General features: G+C 34.5%; 1 protein-coding gene across 10 annotated transcripts in view; it reads right to left on the bottom strand.

Annotated features, from left to right (window-relative positions):
• ASPH (aspartate beta-hydroxylase) overlaps positions 1 to 20,321 on the bottom strand; it is a 217,355-nt gene that overhangs the window by 172,009 nt on the left and 25,025 nt on the right. For 5 of the 10 annotated variants that reach the window (XM_090283644.1, XM_090283646.1, XM_090283642.1 and 2 more), the window contains exons 2-3: positions 17,295 to 17,444; positions 13,657 to 13,725 (exon numbers count right to left, since the gene is read on the bottom strand). In XM_090283644.1, coding sequence (XP_090139770.1) covers positions 13,657 to 13,725; positions 17,295 to 17,444 — 219 coding nt within the window. Of the gene's footprint in view, positions 1 to 4; positions 47 to 8,760; positions 9,154 to 13,656; positions 13,726 to 15,728; positions 15,774 to 17,294; positions 17,445 to 20,321 lie in introns of those variants that run through there. The other 5 variants (XM_090283648.1, XM_090283645.1, XM_090283650.1 and 2 more) reach the window with 3 other exon arrangements.

The following is a 20,321-nucleotide window of genomic DNA, read 5'->3' as shown; positions in this document are numbered from 1 at the left end:
ATACCTTTGGCCTTAGTTTTTCTCTTGGCTACCCCACCAGGTCCTTCTGTTGATATTTACAAGATGAAAATGGGTTATAAACAAATATTAATGTGATTAAAAAATAAGTATCTCTATAATAGTTAAAATTGATGTCTGTTAAACAAATTAAGTTAAATTCACCATATAAAAAAATATACTCCTTCAACATATATTTATCATTTATGCCATTTTAGAACCTTACTTTCACTGTAAGAGAAAAATGCATTATAATCAGCCTATGATTTAGTCAACTTCGCAAGTTGCTTTAGGTGTGAACAAACTGTTGGCTTTAGAAATGTGTAATTATCACAGGAAATGGTGTTTCCCTCTCAGTGGTGCAACAATAGTCAGGGGACTTCCGCTCCCTCCTTGACTCAGATGATCAACTACAAGGACCAAGAGTGAAAGGACCTGGGGACTTTATTTCTCTACCCAATCATCATTATCATCCCCCCCAAAAGGATGGTATATTTTAATTGAATTTTAATCTTTACTATTTGAATAATCATTGCTTTTTCCCACAGTTTAAAACTTTGTTTAAAAATTACATAAGAAATACACTGTTATGTAGGTCTATATTAACTTTTTTACCCGTCATCTAAAAACTTTGCAATAGCTTTCCTCTCTTGGCAAATGAAAACAATGATAATGGGTTTCTTTTTAACCTTCTAACAAATGTCAATACCATAGATACCTCTCAGTACACTCTTACTCCAACCAAGTTGTACTTAGCATCCCAGTCAACTGATGTTCCCCTTGTCACATAAATGCTTTCTTATACTCATGTATCAGCAAACTTTCCCAAGGGGCATTCCAAGTTGACAATCCATTTCCTAGGCCAGTGATTTTCAACCTTTTTCATGTAATGGCACATACAAATTCTTGTGTGGTTGAAAATCACTGTCCTAGGCACATCAGGGTGGGAGGTATGGTGATTAGCATTGATCTCCTATGAGGCAGCAGCATGTACAATCTGTCACTTTACAACTAAGGTCACAAGAAAGCCCCCTAAGCCCTTTTGCACTTATTCCTGCTGGGAGCTGCAGCAGTCCCTCTGTTCCTCCAAACCCTGACCACACTCCCACTGCAAGTTTCCAGCAAATGAGACAGTCCATGTGAGGATGGCAATTTATTTTGGTAGGACTATCCCCATCAGCATTCTGGGATAAAAAAAAGTTTTAGTATATCTTACAATGGACTATATTTTCATTTTTTTTATTGTATTTTTTCCATTACCATTTAGTCCCCTTATACCCTGCTCCTCGTAACCACCACATTGTTGTTCATGTTCATACACCCTTTTTCTTTTTTGTTGAATCCCTCCACCCCCTCTTTCCACCCCTCTTGGCTGTCATCCTGCTCTCCATCTATGAGTCTGTCTCTCTTTTGCTTGTTAGTTCAGTTTGTTCCTTAGATTCTACATGAGTGAAATCATATGGTATTTGTCTTTCTCTGGCTGGATTATTTCACTTAACTGTTCTATGTGACTTTCTGTATCTGTCCAATTACTTGACATACACACACAACCATAACCAGTGTGTGATGACAATTATTTTCCCCAGACAAACCTGATTCTTTCCTAAACTCTACTGAAAACAGCCAGCCACTTGCAATACTGTATGCTTTCTTAGACCACTTCCCATTGAAGTTTATTTCAGAATATAATATCAAAATTATTCTTGTAATGTCAACTTTTAAATATATGGGTATTATCTAATGTGCAAACTAAATTAGCATAAATCATTAAAATGCACTGTTAGTGATGCTAATGTCTCCTCCTGATTCCTGAAGGTTCTTGAAATGTGGCCCTGGATTTTTCTGTTAAAAAGCAGAGTACCAAAAATCAGACTATGAAGCATCTACCCCCACTATAGTCAAAAGAGCTATACTTGTGAAAATGCTAAAGTTAACTTTTTATTAATAAGCTAAAATTTAGATCAATATCAGATTAGTGAAATGGGAAAAATAATAAGTACTTAAAACTTTTGCAATTTGGGTATAAATCCTTAAAGTGGTACAAATTAACAATGTGCAATGTATTAATATGCAAAATTCCAAAGTATCAATTTAAACTACTTTTCCTAAACTTAGAGAATATAGTCAATAATTTTTCAATATTTTTGACATGACAAATACTGAGCTAATAATTCCAGCCATAATGATCATATTCAGTTTCTGAAGGAAATAGTGTAGACATGAAAGAAAGCACAGCACTTGGAAAACTGGAAGTTAATAGAGAAGAAGCCCCTAAGTATTGAAGAAAAGAGAGAAGAGTCAAGAAAATGGAGTTCTAAAATTCAAAGGATCTTTTTTAGGAAGGAAGGCATGAACAGAGGTTTAGAATGAGGACACTACTGAATCGTATTAATTATTAAATGTCTCGTAAGGTTCTCCAATCACAGTTTTACAAGCAGTATAAGAGGCAGTCACATCACAGTGATGAGAGAACACAGGTGAGCAAAAAACCCAGGGTGCCAATGAGGGCCGCTCTTACCTCCTTGAAGAAAACTGATCATGTATGTATTTTCCCAAGATACTCTAGGGCCACAAAAGGAATAAGGTTTTGAAGAATTTCATTTATGTTTGTATGCACTGAAGGCTAGAAGAAAAAAAAGGTATGCCTAGAGCAAGAAGAAACTGAGTTAATGAGAAAAGGGGAAAATGATGAGGCCAGCAGAAGGAGGTGCAGACACAAGGGAAAAGGTTGGCTTTGGAAACCAGAAGATGCCACATCTGAAAAAAATGACCATTTAGAGAGGAAACAAGGATTCAAAGACTAGGAGTAAATAAATGTCATGGAGTGCAAAGAAAGGAAAAAATAATGGCACTTAAGTCAGGTTTGACTACCTTAGAAAAGTGGAAAGCAAAATCACCTCTACAGAGGAAGGAATATGGAAGAGCTGAAAAGTTCTGAATACCTACGGAAGAGAGTAACTGTCACAGCAGTAAGCACCTCACAGAGGGTCAATTCAGGGACATTTATAAGACTTCGTTTTCCAACAACAGTGTGAAGTCCATTGGTGAGTGATGGTCTAGGATTAATGACAGCATGTAGAGGGGAAAATACCAGTTTAGGAAAGCAAAGAAGTTGCCCCAGAGAAAAGCACAAGGCATGTATGTAAGACTTTGCTTTTATATAATTCCTAACTGTAGGCAGAATTAATTTCTTATCATTTATAACTATGGTTGATGTGGAGTCTCTTTACAGTGTCAAAAATCAACAAATGCATCTTGTTTTTCCAGGAAGAAAAAAAGGGAACAATTCCATCAAACAATAACATTCATGATAATACAATAATTACTTAAAATTAGTTTCCAAGTAGTAGGGAGAAAATTATATCAATTAGAGACTGACAAGGAAGCATATTTGGTATTCTGCAATCCACTTGGATAAGAGTTATTTTATTGATATAGTCGGCAGCCGTCCGTCTCGAGAGACGATGGTGTAGCTTCTTAAGAGTCTATCTGCACCGCCGAGAATGGCTGTGCAGTCCGACTCGGGAGTGACACGGTATCTGTCTCCTCCCGTGTTGAATCGACATCTTGCGATGGCGCTGGAGTGTCCTCTCCAGTGAAGCTGAAGCTACAGAGCCTAGGCAGGGTGATATGGAGGGTCTGCTGTTGCCCATGCAGCAGACCCCCCCTCTCTTCGCAGCTGAAGGGTCCAAAGGAAAGACGGAGTCAATACAGCTTGGCTTCAGGTGCGCCGCAGGAGTTGCCGGTGTTGACTACAACGTCAAACCGCCTTAGGGACTCCGGCTCCGGATTTTCTGTCGGGGTTTACTCCCTTAGCCTTTCCCCTGAAGAGGTATGCCGCAAGGCAGCGGAGGTTTTTTGGAGTCAGAGTTTTCCTTCTCTGTATTGATATAACACACTCCAAATGATAGCAGCCATCAAAGATGCATTAGGATATGGTTACAAAGAGTATGGCAAAAAAAAAAGAATAATCATCATGTTGTTTACTTCCTTTTTGTCCTGTATGTTTATTCTGATGGTTTCTAAGTGATTATTGTTAATGGCTTTGTTGACTATTGGAAATTCTCATATAGACAATGAAAAAAGCAGGTCTAATATTCTTTCTTTAGAACATGAAGGAGTTCCCTAAAGGTAATAATGTTATTTTAGCAACTGCCTCAGAGCCACATATTCCCCCTACATTTTCAAAACAAAATGTTCTGTGTGGAATTAAAATGCCCAACCAGTAAGCCAATGGTTGGACCTGGGACTGCACCACATGCAACGGACATAACTTTAGAAGACTGGCTCCAATACAAAAGCCCAAGGAGCTACTGCAGATTTTCAGAGCTGGCCACAGACTGGGTAGGCTGGGTATCACTTTATACTTAGGTCATTGCAGTCATTTCCATAGTCCCTAGTGAGCCCTTTGAGTCATTGTGAGCCTCGGTTTCTTATCTTAATCCTTTTCATAGCGAAACATCATGATTTATCTTAACATTGACTAAAGATAGCAAGAAGAGGCCCAACCACCTAAATTAAGATTCTATGAACTAGACAGACTGTTGCTCTAAAAGAAATGTCTAGTTTTGGTAAAATGCATGTCAGGACACCTACACCTCTTTACATTTTTAAGTAGATAGTGTAATTATGTTGTCACAGACATTTTGGGAATAAAAGGAAGCTATAAACCTTCCAGCCTTCTATGATGAGTGTGGAAGGGAGGATTGGAACATAACAGAATGGAAAGACTAGATGTAGGAAGAGATTACAGCTAGAGTTTGAATGAAGATAAAATGTAGATTCAAATACAAATGTAATATCTGGGAAGATCACCTCTATTAGCATAAGTCAGTTTATTTTAAGAACTTCAAAGTGTCATTTCTCTTCAAAAAATATGTCCAATATTTCACTAATTTAATATAGCTTTAAAAAAAAAGAATGAAAGAAATAAAGGATGAAAGAAAGGACAAAGGAAAGAAAGGATGAAAGAAAGAAAGGACGAAAGAAAGGACGAAAGGACGAAAGAAAGAAAGAAAGAAAAGAAACACCTCAGTGTCTTATTATGCAACAGGTGACTCTTGAGGTTTCACTGATGAGGACTAACCTGAGCAAATATTTAGTAAACATCATACGTTAGGCTCAGATTTGAAGAAAGATTCAAATGAAACCTAAGACCTGGTTTGTAACTATTTAATGACTGTTCCTCTGTATTATGTGGTTATCTCAACAAATAACCAAGGCAGAGAATTTGGCCTACTCTTCTGTCAATCAACTTGTGATACTAAAGTCTGAGTCACTGAATTTCATTCAAGTGCTCCAAATATATACTGTGATCAAAGGAAATTCCACAGCCCGAATCACAGAAAATGCCTTACTTGTTTTATAGACCAGAAAGGATCACTGACTATCAATCCCCAAAATGTATAACTGCCAACTGTACAAATTAAGAATAACTGTCTATGCCTATACTGTTTTTGATACTTCTCCAAAGTTATAAACATCAGGATAGACAAGAAAATATTTTCTCAGTCTAGCTAACTATGAAGAAAAATAAACCAGAATTCAAGCACAAAGAACTTTTTCTTACATGTTTGGATACAGCTCTATAAGATAGGGAGGTAGTGATAGGGGAACTCAGAGTTGAAAATCTTTTAGCTTTAAGTTGTAGTTAATAAGCTTATTAATTAATGCATGTGAAAAGCTATTGTTCCAGGAATTGCAAGTATGGCCCATCCTGACTCCAGGAGACCACAAGCAATTTGACCTTTGGGACACAGATAAAGAATCTTGGTGGAAAATTGTGGAACTGCAGCTTCTATCTGATTAACCTTTTCCCTGAATTCTTAACCTCTCACCCACACTTTTTCTTCTCCTTATATAAAAGGTCAGCTTGAGATGAGAGGTAAGAGAGTCCTTATAACCCACTCCTCTCTCAGATCACCAGCCATCTGAATAAAGCGCCCATAGAGATTCATCCTTGTCTCTACTTATTGGTTCTGGTAGTGAAAGGCAGCACAAATGCCAACTTTTCCGGTGTCAGTAGTTTCCAGAATAAAGAATGGAGTACAAGATGAAGAGGCTGGCTCCCCGGCATTCCACTGAGTCCCAGGTTCTGGAAGAGTCTCACAGGCAGCCAGCTGGCAGCGAGGCCGCAGAAACTGGATCAATAACACGAGCACCTACAAGATGCTTCTCCAATGACTTACACCCCACCACTGATGTCCCAGGGAAAATCATGGCTGAAAGAAGCTAAAGTGCAGAAAATAATCCCCAGAGTGCCACTTCCTTGTTTTTGCACCAAACTCCAGAAAACTCAGTGCCATTTCAGTTGGACAAACGGCCATGCGTGTGAAGAAGAAGCAGGAAGAGCAGCTCTGAGGAGATGCACTACGTCTGAACCCAGAACATATTCCTCAAAGTTCCTGGGGTTGTTCAAAATGAAAACAAAAAATAAAAAAACGAAAAACAGAATAACTATAGTACAACTTCAAATTCTATAACTATAAATATATTCAAATTTCAGAGTACCATTTTGCCTTTTAAAATAAATTCCTCAGTTTAAGCTAGAAAAATACATTATGAAATAAAATTATACAATAAATCCTTAGAAAATTTAGAATTCTAACATATATAATAAAAAAATTTAAGTGAGATAATTTTTTCCAGCTTCAATATACTCTATATCAGTTTGCAAACAACTATTTTCTCTCACCAAAACAAGCCATAGGCATAAGTTGAAGGAAGTCACAGAAGTCAGGGGTTCAGCAGCTACCTGGATTTTACCTTCCTCTGATGCTTTTCCAAACCGCTGATTAGAGGGGGTACTAAATAAATGGCAAATCATGATCTTGCACCCCTTTTTTTCACTTATAATAATAAAGCATAATTAATTTCTGCACATAAAATGTGTTAGTATCATAACAAAGAAAGACCCTGTTGAGAAATTAATGGTTCCAAACATTTTTAAACACATGGACTTAATTATTTACTTCTCATAAACTAATCAAACATCTTCTAGAGTTAGTAGCAATGAAGCATTAAGAAATAAGACTGCTTTAAAAAACACATCTCAGACACTTGGCTAAGTGAAAGTCGTTAAGAGTGTGGCCTAAGAATGCTGTTGAGTTTAAACCTAATGAACGTTGATATTTCACAGTACTTAAAGTCAAAGAGAAGATCCATTCAGTTTGGGCAAAAACTGCATCAGCTTTCAGAAAGAACATTACTAAATCATACTCATTTGCTCCTAAATATTAACATTCCAAAATCAAAAGCTTTTGACAGTCAGAAACATTAACAGAATAAAACATATTCCCTGAATAATTAGGAAAGACAAACTGAAGTTTTAATAGCCATTTAAGCTTTAGAAGATCACTGTCAACATAAAAAATATGTATTCACTTCCAAAAGTAACTGCAAAAGAAATGCTTTTTTTTCTTAAAAAAAAAAAAAAAAAAATTAGTAAATTGGACAGTCTGGTTCCCTGACATGTGTAAGTGGTGAGTAGAGGTGGAGGCCAATGTGCTCCCTGAGACCTACTTTCAGGCTATCATTTTGACAGTCTACAAGAATGATTACTACCAAAGAAACTACATCTGAAAAAGAATGGGTGAATAATCCACCTACTGAACAAATTTCATTAAATATAAAAAATAAATATTTGAAAAACAGAAACTATTATATTCAAATAAAATAATTAAAATGCAAACTTTAAAAAAATTATAAGCTCTAGGAAGAACCAAAGTTAATTTTCTATCTCAGAGATTTAAAAACATGAAACACTGCTCCCTAATAGGGTAGAAAGGTCTTAGGCCTTTTTGCATTTTGTTTGAGGGAGGAAATGGATAAACTCTCATTTTAAGAAATGCATGTTATATGTGGCTAACACAATTCTTTCAATATATTATTGAAGCAAGCTAACTTTAAGTGAAGAGATTCAAAGATGTTTTTAAGGCATTCTAATGGCAAAATGTATTCCCCTAAAAAGCATTACCCACTTTAATAAATTTAATTTGCAAATCTAAAATTCATATTATACCTAAGCCAAAGTTGGTAGCCAGTTAATAAGGTAATACAAAAAAAAAAAAAAAAAAAAGGAAGAAGACTTACTTAGGATGAATAATTTTAATATGTACAATATTATTTAAGATACATATTCATTTTCCTTCTTGTGTAATATACCTTCTTTAAAAAATATACAAATTACTTTCTCTGGATGCATGTTTGGAAATGAAATTTTAAAAAATTTTGCTTTCATAAACAGAAATATTCAGACATACTACTATCTGAATACAGTAACTTAACTACCCTAAGGCAAAACATGGGGTTATTTTCAAATTATTTTAAAAGCACCGTTAAAACAGAATTTTACATTGAAGTTGGCATTAACCTATGTGACAAATCAGTTAACCTAAACAAATTACAATTTTAAAAATCAGGTGTCTTAAGAACAATCATTTTACACATCAGTCATGTTAAAGAGCAACAGAGAAACATTTATTTATGAATCATGCTAGAAATATTCTGATAATCAAGTCCATTATAATCATCTTAATAGTGTGTTAGAAAGACAAGCATCAAAGGTTAATCACAAAACAATCTGCTATTAAGTTTCTAATTTTAGTTCAGTGAATACATAAGTTGAAACAGAACGATACAGAAACCAATTATACCATCAAGAACATCACTGTCAATGCACTTTGTAGACAACTACAGGAATGAGGAATGCCCCCTTCTCCGCTAGAAGTGGGGAAGCCAAGCAAAGGACTAGCTAGGAGCTGTACTTTGGGAAAAGACCACATGGTTGCTTTGCATTGTTTGATCATAGCTGCCCCACTGCACAGTAAGCCCTGGGTGAGCAAAGGGAAGAAAGAAAAAGGAGACTGCTTCAGGTTTTCAGAAGCCGATGACTTCAGTCCCTGAATCAAAGTTACTGGTTATGTAAATCCAAAATGACGCAAGTCTTTCCCTGAACCCCTTCGTTCTGTGACGTACCATCAACACCATCTGCGGTTTCGCTTTCTTCTTCTTCTTCTTCTAGCATTTCAAAGGGAGTCATTATATCATAGAGAAATGAGAGGAAACCATAAAACCAATCTGAACTTTCCTCTGCTAAAATATTAAGGACTTCCTCAAGAGAATCAATATTTTCATTACTGCCATCTTTGGTCAGGCCTACATAAGAATAAAGGAAGAGAGAAAGAGAAAATAAGGAGAGCAGTTAGGTGGAAAAAAGAAGCTGAGGGAGAGTGAGCTCAAAAAGGATGTGCATCATTGTCACAGAGGTTTACAGGAAAGATATTTTGGAAAATAAAGATATCAATTAAGATGCAAACCTTACAATCAACTCTCAATCACATGAACTAAAGGAAAGGCAAAATCTGACTAATCCTCGCCATGTCTACCAGCCCCTAACCAGGTTTGCCTTCCTCTCATCAGAGAATCTAGAGCTGAAAAACACAAAACTGCGTCAGCCAACATTGACTGACTGGTGTCAAGGGAGGAGTGAATAACAGTGGTATGCAGGGGAAAAGACAGATACTCTGAACCTCTGGCTTTGCTCATTTACCAACCAGGTATTATCGAGAGTTGATTATACAAACTTTTACATACTTCCATGTCTATTTCTTGAAAACACAAAGGTTCATTTCCTCCCACTTTTCCCCTTGGGGACTGGAGTTAACTTGAGAAACTCCAAAATTACTGGATACTCTTCACAGCCTCCGTAGATGGGTATAAATACACTCAAATCGTGTCTAACGCAGATAATTAACATATTTTAACGTTATAAAATATGTTAGCTCTATAATTTTCTGGCTGACACATGGTTCTTTAATTTTAGCAAATAATAAAAGTCAGTTATTAATAATAATTCACTCTGCCTACCAATATGAAATTTGATCATGGACTTAGCCAGTCATTTGCAATAAGAACATTCCAAAGTTTTGTCTCCATCAGCCCAAGAAATTAGCTTCTACTGCAAAGACCCCAGATTCTTGTTGTCTGTAAATCTTGGTCCCAAAAACAGGCCCCCACGATGGAAAAAAAGCAAAGTAATATTGTTTTCTTTGGCCTGTGAAGAACTAGCGTTGGATAGGAAAGGTCTCTGAATTCCAAAGTCACCAATACTGCCAAGCTCTAGATGGCAAGGACTATACTTGTGAGGAGGGGAAAGTAAGACAGGGTGTAGGGTTCTGGCTGTAAAAAATGTAAACATCTGTGATTTTAGAGGTGAAATTATAACCACTCAATTTAGTATTTCAGGCTCTAACAACACAGAATTTCTCCATGTAGCATAACTACCAGCAATGAAGATTAGCAGGTAAGAGATTATAGCAAGATAAGGAGTATAAATATTAAACATTTTAGTGAATTTCCCCCACTTGAAACCATAGAAGAGCTCCATCATGCCATCCTTCATTTATTTCAGGAAGAGGGGACCACGAACTGCATTAGTGTTTAAATTATTATTGACAAACTCAGAATGTTTTTTTTACTGAATTTAACAATTGATGATTGCTATGAACAGAGATCTATATTCCCACCCAAGTCTCTGTGGAAACACATTATTTCTCCCTCCTCCCTTAAAACACCATAGCTGTATATCTGCAATAAACACTTTTTTCTTTCAAATTTTGCAATATAAGTACTTCCAAGCATAAAATATAAAATATAGAACTTGACTGCCCTTCACTATGACAGGCTGAACTGTATGACAAATATGCAAAAATATTTAAACAAAAACAAATTTATCCAACTATGCATCTCCTGTGATTTTTAAGACAACAGTACTGAAAAAGTTCTGGGTATACAATTCCTTAACCTCTAAGAGCAGGCCCAAACCAAAGAGCAGGGTATGAATGCCTTTGAGTGGGCGATATCCAGTCCTTTCTTCTCTCCAGCTAACTAATGCATCCCATTCCAGTCTATGAATGTTTACCAAGGCAACCTTTTCATGCTCCAGCCATACCTGATATGGTACCAGCTAGGTACTTGTCCCAGGACAAAAGCCAATCATGTAATCCTTCAGTGGCATTATTCTAAGAATATGTTACTCTTAACCTTTAGTTTCTGGGATCAATTTGCTATCCATTATATTGGGTAAACAAGTTTTCAGAGAATACATTTTCAAACAATGTAATTTTCAATTATCCAAACCAAAATTAAAGATACTTTATTTTAGAAAATTTGGCTACAAAAGTAGGAAGCTATGTAAACTAGAACAGGCTTAGAATATTTTCAAAGTATTGCTTAAAAGTCATGGCTAGAAACAATGAAATAATAAAATAAATGATGGCTATTGATCTTGATTTATTCACACATATTTTGTTCTTTATTATTTCACAAGAAAAAACAAACTTTAAAATGTGAAAAAAAAGTGCAAACATGAATGTGTACATTTCCTCAAATTGATAGTATTTAAATGTTTGCAGATTTAAGAATGCAGAAAGAAATACTTATAAAAGAAATGCCAAAACTATTATTGTAACAATCTCAACTATTATTTCCCCTACCATGCCAAGCTCTCCCCTAATCTCCAACTTCCTACTTTCATCCATCCCTTTGGACACCCTCTGCCTTAAATCCAAATCCTTACCCTTGACCTGTCTCTCCAATGAGAATGCACTCAGGAAGTGGGGCTTCTTTTGGTGTATATGCTCAATGAATTTGCTCCCCTCATAACCTCTCTCAGAAAATACAGAGTCCATTAATGTCTCTGTACCCCAAGAATTTCTAAACTACAATAACTTCACAAACTAGGAAGGAACTTTAATCATAAAATTCAATCCTGGTCAAGGCTGCACTTCATGCAGAGAATGCAAACACCACAGCAATAAGGTCAGAGGACATTAAGTGAGCCAAACAGTTCACATATGGTTTGCTTTATCTTTACTGAAGCCACAAGCTAAATGTGGATTAGTACATATATATGGCAAAATTGTTTATCTGAGCCTTTGGGCACTTAGTAGTCAAATTACCAAAATAAAATGAGATTCACCAAATTTAATTGCACCTCTGAATATATAATGCTTATAAAAAAAAAAAAAGTATGATTCACCCACACCATATGTGTGACTACCTGCCAATAGCAATGTTCTAAATTACAATTAATTAACCTGTTAATGGTTGCTTTAAAACTTTAAAAGGAAATAAACTCTTGAAATCTAAATGTAATACTAAAAATCAAGTTATTAATGTAAGTTTGCTATACAAATTAGTGTTTTATTTAAAAAAACACATATAATTTTAATAGTTGACATTTCCTATCTGACAGATCAGATAATTGATTTAAAACCAAAAAATCAAAAACATATAAATAGAAGTAATATTTCTAAAAAATGAGGAAACTTGACCCATATGAAGTATTTTTAAAATTAAAAAGCTTCACTATTCAGAATCTACCATTAAAGTAATAAAATGGAGTAATAAACCAGTTACAGGCAAGCAAACCAGTATCATTCTGATGTTAAATTCCACATAATTTTATTTGTTTTGCATGCCAAGGATTATAGTCTTCTGAGATTTACTATATTTATATAAACTCAAATTTAGCTATGTAATAACAGAATTACATAAAAATTTCATTAAAGTTAAGCTGGAAAAAAAATTTTCATTGATAGTGAACTTCCATTGTTAAGTAGTAAATAGTATAACTCCCACTGATCAATAATAAAACATAAACTAAATTTAAGAAGCTATATTATATTTAATCATAACTAAACCATTTTTTCATATTTAGAATTCAGTGTTTTATAGGAAGGTTAAGCTAAATCTACTGAAAACAGTTTCACTGGTTACAGATGTGATATCCTCCCATTTTTTTTCATGTCCATAAAATACACACAAAATTTTGTGTATAGGAAGAATTTCTTTGTGCCATTATTTTGTTAAGCTAAGTGGAGTGTATAATACCATTCCACATTCATTATTTTCCTAAAGACTTCACTATAAGAAGTTTTAATAAATATTATGCTACATACTAAAGCAAAGGAAATGATGTGGTTTAATAAGTGGAAATACATCTCTCTCCAGGCCATATTATAGAGAATATGCATAATAAAACCAGTACCATTTTTTCTAGTAAAACAACATTTTAAAACAAATGAGGGCACATCACATATTTATTTATTAGAAGAAATATCTCAATGATAAAGACAGGTAAAGAGAAGGGCTCAAGACTTCCAAAATAAACCTGGCCAAAAACCACTAGTTCATATTCTTAATGTTATCTTTAAAATATGCACAGCACATTTTAAGATGCTTACTACCATTTTTTAAATTTCAAAATAAATTTATGTAATCTTTTAAAAATTCGCATTTTCAAATGAAAGTGGATCATGTCAAGTGATGCTACAGAATGCTGTAATTACCATATTTGAAACAGACTAGCACATTATCTATATGTTCAAATGTTAAGTTCAGAATATAAAGTGCTATAAATCTGAAAAAATACATCAAGTTATTATACTTATTAAGAGGATATGTTAAAACTTACATGATATCCATGGAAAAATAATTAAGCCATTTAACATTTCAACAAGAATAAAATATTTGATTTAGGCAAGAAAATACCTTTCATAAAATGTATACAATTGACATAGATATCATCAAGGGAAAAATTATTCTTTTGTTTCCAGAATTTTACCAACATTAACACAAAGTAAAATGTCTACTTGCCTAATAAAACTTTGGCATCATCCACATCAAAATCGCCATCACCATCAGCATCATAGACTCCTAGTTTTCCTACAAGGGGGGAGGAAAGATGGATATGGGAATGAAAAGAAAGACAAACATAATAAGGTATTACCACTTACTGGAGTCCTTGCACATTAGCCATAAATGTTACCAAGCAATACAATTCTTTGTTCTTTTAATCCTAAAAAGCAGTGCTAAATGAATATCTTAACTAAATATGATGGGCAAGTCACTTAGAGATTAAGGAACTGTTTGCCTAACAAACCTAAGAAATATAACTGAGATATTTTCCTTATAGGTTTAATAATATCCTGACTTAATCATTTCAGAACTTTTTAAAAAATTATACTATCACAAATATTTTACGAAAACTTCTCAACATATATAAGAAATAATTATGATCCATTTCTAACAATCACATGACATAATGTTTCTAAAGTACAGAAGTTCCACCATCAATATTCAAAACAAAAGGAACAAATGCAAGCCTCAAATAAAGGCTAAACATAAATAATTGAATTGAGTACAAGTACTAAACATTAAGAGGACAATTTTATATTTTACTGTAATGATTTACAATAGAAACACCATGACTCAAAAAAGAAAAATAAATAAAAGACTTTTGAAAATAAAGTATGTAAAACTGGCTTTCTGAAGTCACAAAGGAAAACTTAGTTATTCTTAGTAGTAGATGGCATTGCCGATTCACTTAGAGATTAAGGAACTGTTTGCCTAACAAATCTAAGGTGGCATTGGCCATCTACTAATAAGAAAGAAAATAAGGCTTAAAACACATAAATTGAGAATACAATACTACCAGAGCCTTTCCTCTTCAAGAATAGTAAATATGTATCTTAAGACTTTAAAAAAGCTTTACTATCTAGGAGCGATGTTATATTTAGCATTTCAAATGAGTCAAATACATTCAATTCTTTAAAAAATCCTCAAATCAACATGATTGATAATTTACCACTGGACAATGGCTGTGAAGAGACATAATAAATGTACAGCAATATTTTAAAGAACATTAACAAATACAGCATTAGCACCAGAAAAACAGTTGGCAGCACTGTTACCATTTCCTAAATAAGGTCTATCAAAACATTGCATAAGAGCAAACAGAACTTTTGAAGTAGAGTAGCTATAACCAGTCTTTACCCTTCCAGAGCCCTTGCTCTACTTAGGGATATAGGAAACCGGTCCGCATGGCAATGGCAAATGTAGCTCAGCCCTGGTTTGGAAAACTGACAGGTGTGAGGTGGCACACAGGAGCCAGGCCCGCAGATTGGCTTTCCCATGGGAATCAGGCCTGCGTTGTATCTATACTGCTTAAAAGCTTGCTTTTGCTAAAAAACTTCATCACCCTGAGTTGAAAAACAGCAGATATTTAATGTATAACTTTAAAGTAACTTCTCAAGGTCTATTCTGAACTGTTTTAAGGACAGGATGTGGCCAGATCTCCCATCCTTATTGTTTCCTTGCATGCACAACATTCTTTTCTTTATTATCTGTAAATAACAACCATATAAAGCAACCTTAGCAAAGAGATTTGTAACTTTGTTTGATGTGATCCACCCAGAAAGGAATAAAAGCCTGTCCAGGCAAGGGTCGTGGCGCTCTCACTGATTTAGAGTGGCCGTTCTGTCCCTTTTCTCCACTGGATTAATGCTGCAGTCCATGTGATTTTGTTCGTTGCATCCACAATGCCGCGGACACCGCTGGTCAGGGTCCGCAACATAGGAAAACTTACTATGTAGAAATCTGATTTAGAAAGCACACACATTAAAAGGACAAGAATAATAATGGAGAATTATATTTCTATTTCTAAGAAAATAAAAAGCACACTGATCTTCAGGTTGAGGCTACATGTAGTACAGAGCTTAAACAACATCAGAAACATGAAAAGTATTGTAATTTCTGACAAGCTTAGAAAGGGAAATTGGTCCTACCACTTACATTCTCTGGCATATGTGATAACTGAATTAGAAGAATAAGGGTGAGATTTTAGAGACTAATACCAGTGAACTTAAAATGTATCTCCAATAGCCTACCTTGAAGTACCTCTGATAAATTATAACGGAAGTCCTTTGCTTTGGCTGCATGCATGTAAAAACACAAAAATTGTTACTTGTGCTTAAATGTACAAATATTTAAAATCTTTCCTTTTGTAATACTTTCCCTGGCAATGTGTAAGTCAACAAAATCACAGATTACATAGAAGTTTGACTCTACATTAAAGTACTTTCTCTGTTAGTCTATCAATTTATCCAGAAATACTTAAAGTAATAAAAATGAGAAGCTTCAATGAATGGCAGATTACATGTAGGTATATTTTGCTGTTCTTTGGTTTTCTCCCCACCCCAGAAAGATGGCTATAATCTAATAAGTAAAGCAGTACAATAGGGTCTACAGAAGGGAGAGGTTTCACTATGCAACAGTGTACATATAGAGAAGTGTGCATTCTGTTCAGTGACAGGTTCCACATCTTTCCCTGAGCTATTAAAGAAGAAGGCCATTTATTCACAATAGCCAGAAAGGGGAAACAATCCTAATGTCCATCACTGATGAATGGAAAAGCAAAATATGGTATATCCATGTAATGGAATATTTTTCAGCTGTAAAATGGAGTAAGTATTAAACCTTGAAAACATTATGTTAAGTGCAAAAGGTATACACAGAAGGCCACATACTGTATAATTCCATTTACATGAAATGTCCAGAACAGGCAAATCCATAGACACAGATAGTGTATTAGTGTTTGCCAAGAGAGAGAAGGAGTGGGAAATGGCGTGTTTTGGGAGTAAGGGGCAATGAAAATACTCTAGAATTATATAACAATGATGATAGAACAAAATGATAAATATATTAAAAATCAGTGAACTGTTTGTTGACTTTCAAATATTTTTTATATTAAATTTGATGTGAATTTCATGAGAAATTAAAAAACAAAAAAGACTTGGTTAGGTTAAAAAAAGAGTATGACTCCAAAAATAACTAAGACTCATTAATGCAAACAGTCATGAAAAATTGCAGTGATTAGGAGAGAAAATGAAAAAGGAGTAGAAAGGAAGACAACTATCAGAAATAACAGGGCGACTTCCTCACAACACCACACCTGCGATACCTACACACACACACACACACACACACCAATTCCATTAAAGACACAGAGGGATGTCCTTTGAAAGGCTCTCTAAGGCAAGGTCTTGTGAATTGTATGTTCATGGTCCATTAATAAATTCCTTAAATAAATTCAGTAGTTCACACCAGTAATTTTTAAATTCATAATATAATAAAATAGAATATAAATTAAGAGTATTGCTTGCAGTGAGAGTAAGCACTATTTGATAAAACATTTCTGTGTGATATATGTATAATATAAAGCCCCACCTTTTTTTGTTTGTTTATTTGTTTTTACTAAGGAGCATGTTCAAAGAAATTGAAAAGCTGGTCTTCAAGGTAATGCTGATAATATCCCTTTTCCACAATCTACTGAGAAGCACTGAAAGGCTCAGAAATTAACATTACATAAAAGATGCTGATAAATCTTTAAGATTACTAAGGGATGACATTTGTGCTCTTACAAATGTCGTAAGAAACAATATTGAAATTCTTACCTAAAACTTCCTCATAATCAACAAGATCAAACCAGACGACAGCTACTGATGTCCAGACTCCCAGCAATGCAATGACCATGAACCATGTAAAAAATGAACTTCCAGAAAGTACTCCTTTCTTTCCATTCTTGTGCCCTCCATGCTTAGTGTCTGTTTAAAAAGAAAATGATGTACAATGTCATTGTTAAGAAAATACTTTATCAAACACCTCTTTTCATTGAATTATTTCTCCAGTATTTGATAGTACTTACAATGGTAAGTCAATTCAAACTAGTTTTCACTTAAATTCTCAAAACATGTTACACAAAATAAAGATTTGGAAAATGAAAGATTCTGCTTAGACTCAACACAATATATGCAAAACCCTAACTTCTAAGTAATGAAAGAAATAAACTATTGATGGGTTAAAATTTTTTTAAAAATAGTTTTGATATAATACATATATTCCTTCCTTCTAAGTTCTTTATCTGAACTACCTAAATACTACCCCCTTCAAAGTTCAGAGCATTATCAACAACTTAATGAAATCATATAGAAATGTAGCCAAACCCTCTTCTTTGTCCCATTTCAGTTTCTGTAGAATCTTAAAAACTCTGCTAACTGTTGCAGAAAGTACCTCTCCCAAAACCATTCTCTTTTTTTGGCCAAAGAGGGACAGAAGAAGAAAGAAACAATCTATAGAGCTAGCGATCAGGGAAGAGGAGAAGCGAAACAGCACAATTCAGCCCTCCTCCTCTACAAGACCCACTGGGACCGAGGGAAGTAGGAAAGGGCTCATTCACAACTGTTCTCAATGCAGGAAACAGTTTTGTAAACTGCCGTCCCCCAAAGTGTCACTTATCATATTTGACATGTTTAATATACCTTACATTCTTCGGGAAATGTCCTTCGTACAGCCAAAAATAAACAAAAGTGATGAAAGTCAAGTGATAGGAATATAAAAGGGTGAACACTCTCCTTATAAGGGAAGACTATAATATTCAAGTTTCTCTTTTAAAAGACTATAATAAACATTTTAAAAATATTAACAATTAAATTTAAAGGGTATGTCATATCCTAAAATGCCCCGTGAGAAAAGGAAAAGTTTATCGACAGGTAGAAAGGCAGGACACCTCTACTTTTTGAGCACATGTCCTCTCTTCAAACTGCTTCCCTGGGCATGGTTGCATATGATTCTCACAATGTCTTGCCATAGTCTCTCTACAGGGCACTTGTGAATGTTGATACAGGACAAATCTTCATCCTGTGTGGCTGTTACTTAACACTGCAGAGCAGCTGGCTTCCCTAGCAGGTCCCAAAGGCAATAGCTCCCCATGATTATGACGAACACTCAAACGTTACCAACTGTCCCCCACAATGGAAATGCCTGGTGGAGAACCACTAGGGATAAGAACAGGAATAATCATCTCTATTTTATAGAGAAAAGATTAAATGATTTACCTGAAGTCACCAACACAAGGCCGGCAGAGCTAGGAGTTTACCCTGACTTCATTGGACCTGACTGAGTTCCTCAGTTCACACATGAGTGGGTCAAACTACATGATTTCCAAAAACACAATGAGTTCCCATTTAAACCTGCTTTCTGACACCTAAATCCAGTTCTCATTACAAAATTCTGGTAGTAATTTTCCAGTGGCTCAAATCAAGAATCCACTGCCAATTCTTCTGGATGAAAAAATAAACTTACATTTTCCTTGTTTAAAAGATATACACATTTTTTAAAACAACCAGTAGATCAACTTCCCAAAAGGTGCCATAAAAACTAAATCAACTAAATCAATCTGAGAGAAAGTGTATGTGTGTGTAGACACACTCAAACATATATGTCTTTATCTATGTATATCTATACTTAAATATATAAAATTATGATGACCAAATAAGACAAATTTCATTGTTAAAGAAAGTCAATTTTCTTTTCTAATGTTTTTTAAATATTAACAGACCTACCAAAAAGGACCAGATTTATAAATAATCATACGGTAAATTCATAAAAGTATACGTACCAAAAAACATATGGCCACCTAATTTCTTTCTAATATTATCTATTAAAAGTCTCCTAAAAGCTGGTTATTTAAAAACATAATGCATATATTAAAAAATACTTGCTGGGCAGGAGTTGTGTATTAAATCCACTTAAAGCATGCTTCACTATTTCATTACCTGAACGTCACCATGGAAGCAGAAGAGACTAGGCAAAAATTTCTGCACTGTTGGTGAGGGGAAATTATAAGTTTTGGTATTTTTTATGTGTCTTAAGCACAGAAATTATAAGAACAATATAAAATAAAGCACCACAAAATTTTTATAAAAGGAAAAAGTGAGGACCTTCTGTGGGGGCAGAGGACCACCACAGATAGAGTAGCAATGTTGTGTGTTTAATTTATTAAACATCCATATACATAAAGCTTTTTTAAATACTGTATAAGACCTTATTTCTATTATATATAACATACAGATATATGCATGCATACCCATTTGTATAGAATACTCACTATAATAAGAATAATGCCTTCTGAAGTATTCATTTACTCCCAAATATGTAACTTAATAGACTGTAATAGAATTATGATGACTGTTAATGTTCCTCCCTTGACTACTTATTGCCTTTAAGAAACAAATTTAAATTTCCTATTTAAAATGAGTGTAACATTGCAAGAAAAATGGATTTTTGTCTTGTCTCCTCTTGGACATTTTGTAATTGACACCAGTGTCTTGTATTATTCCCAAGTAACTAGAAGATAATAAGGCTAAATGTAGTTCATCCTTTTATTCATTCACTTAACATATTTATTCAACATATGTGTTAGACCTGATACTATTTTTACTCAGTAATTAAGTTTTCAAAATGTGTACCTAGATAAAAGTGCACACAAGGTGATGCTATTTACAAAGGTGGGGGAATGGGTAGAAAAGATAAGAAGTACAAACTTCTAGTATAAAATAAATATGTCACAAGGATGTAATGTACAGCATAGGGAATATAGAATACTATAATAACTTTGTACAGTGACAAGATTTATTGCTGTA

This window comes from Furipterus horrens, unplaced genomic scaffold (genome assembly GCF_987537825.1).
Source record: "Furipterus horrens unplaced genomic scaffold, mFurHor1.1.pri manual_scaffold_7, whole genome shotgun sequence".
Taxonomy (NCBI): domain Eukaryota; kingdom Metazoa; phylum Chordata; class Mammalia; order Chiroptera; family Furipteridae; genus Furipterus; species Furipterus horrens.
This window is presented reverse-complemented; position numbering and strand designations above follow the sequence as displayed.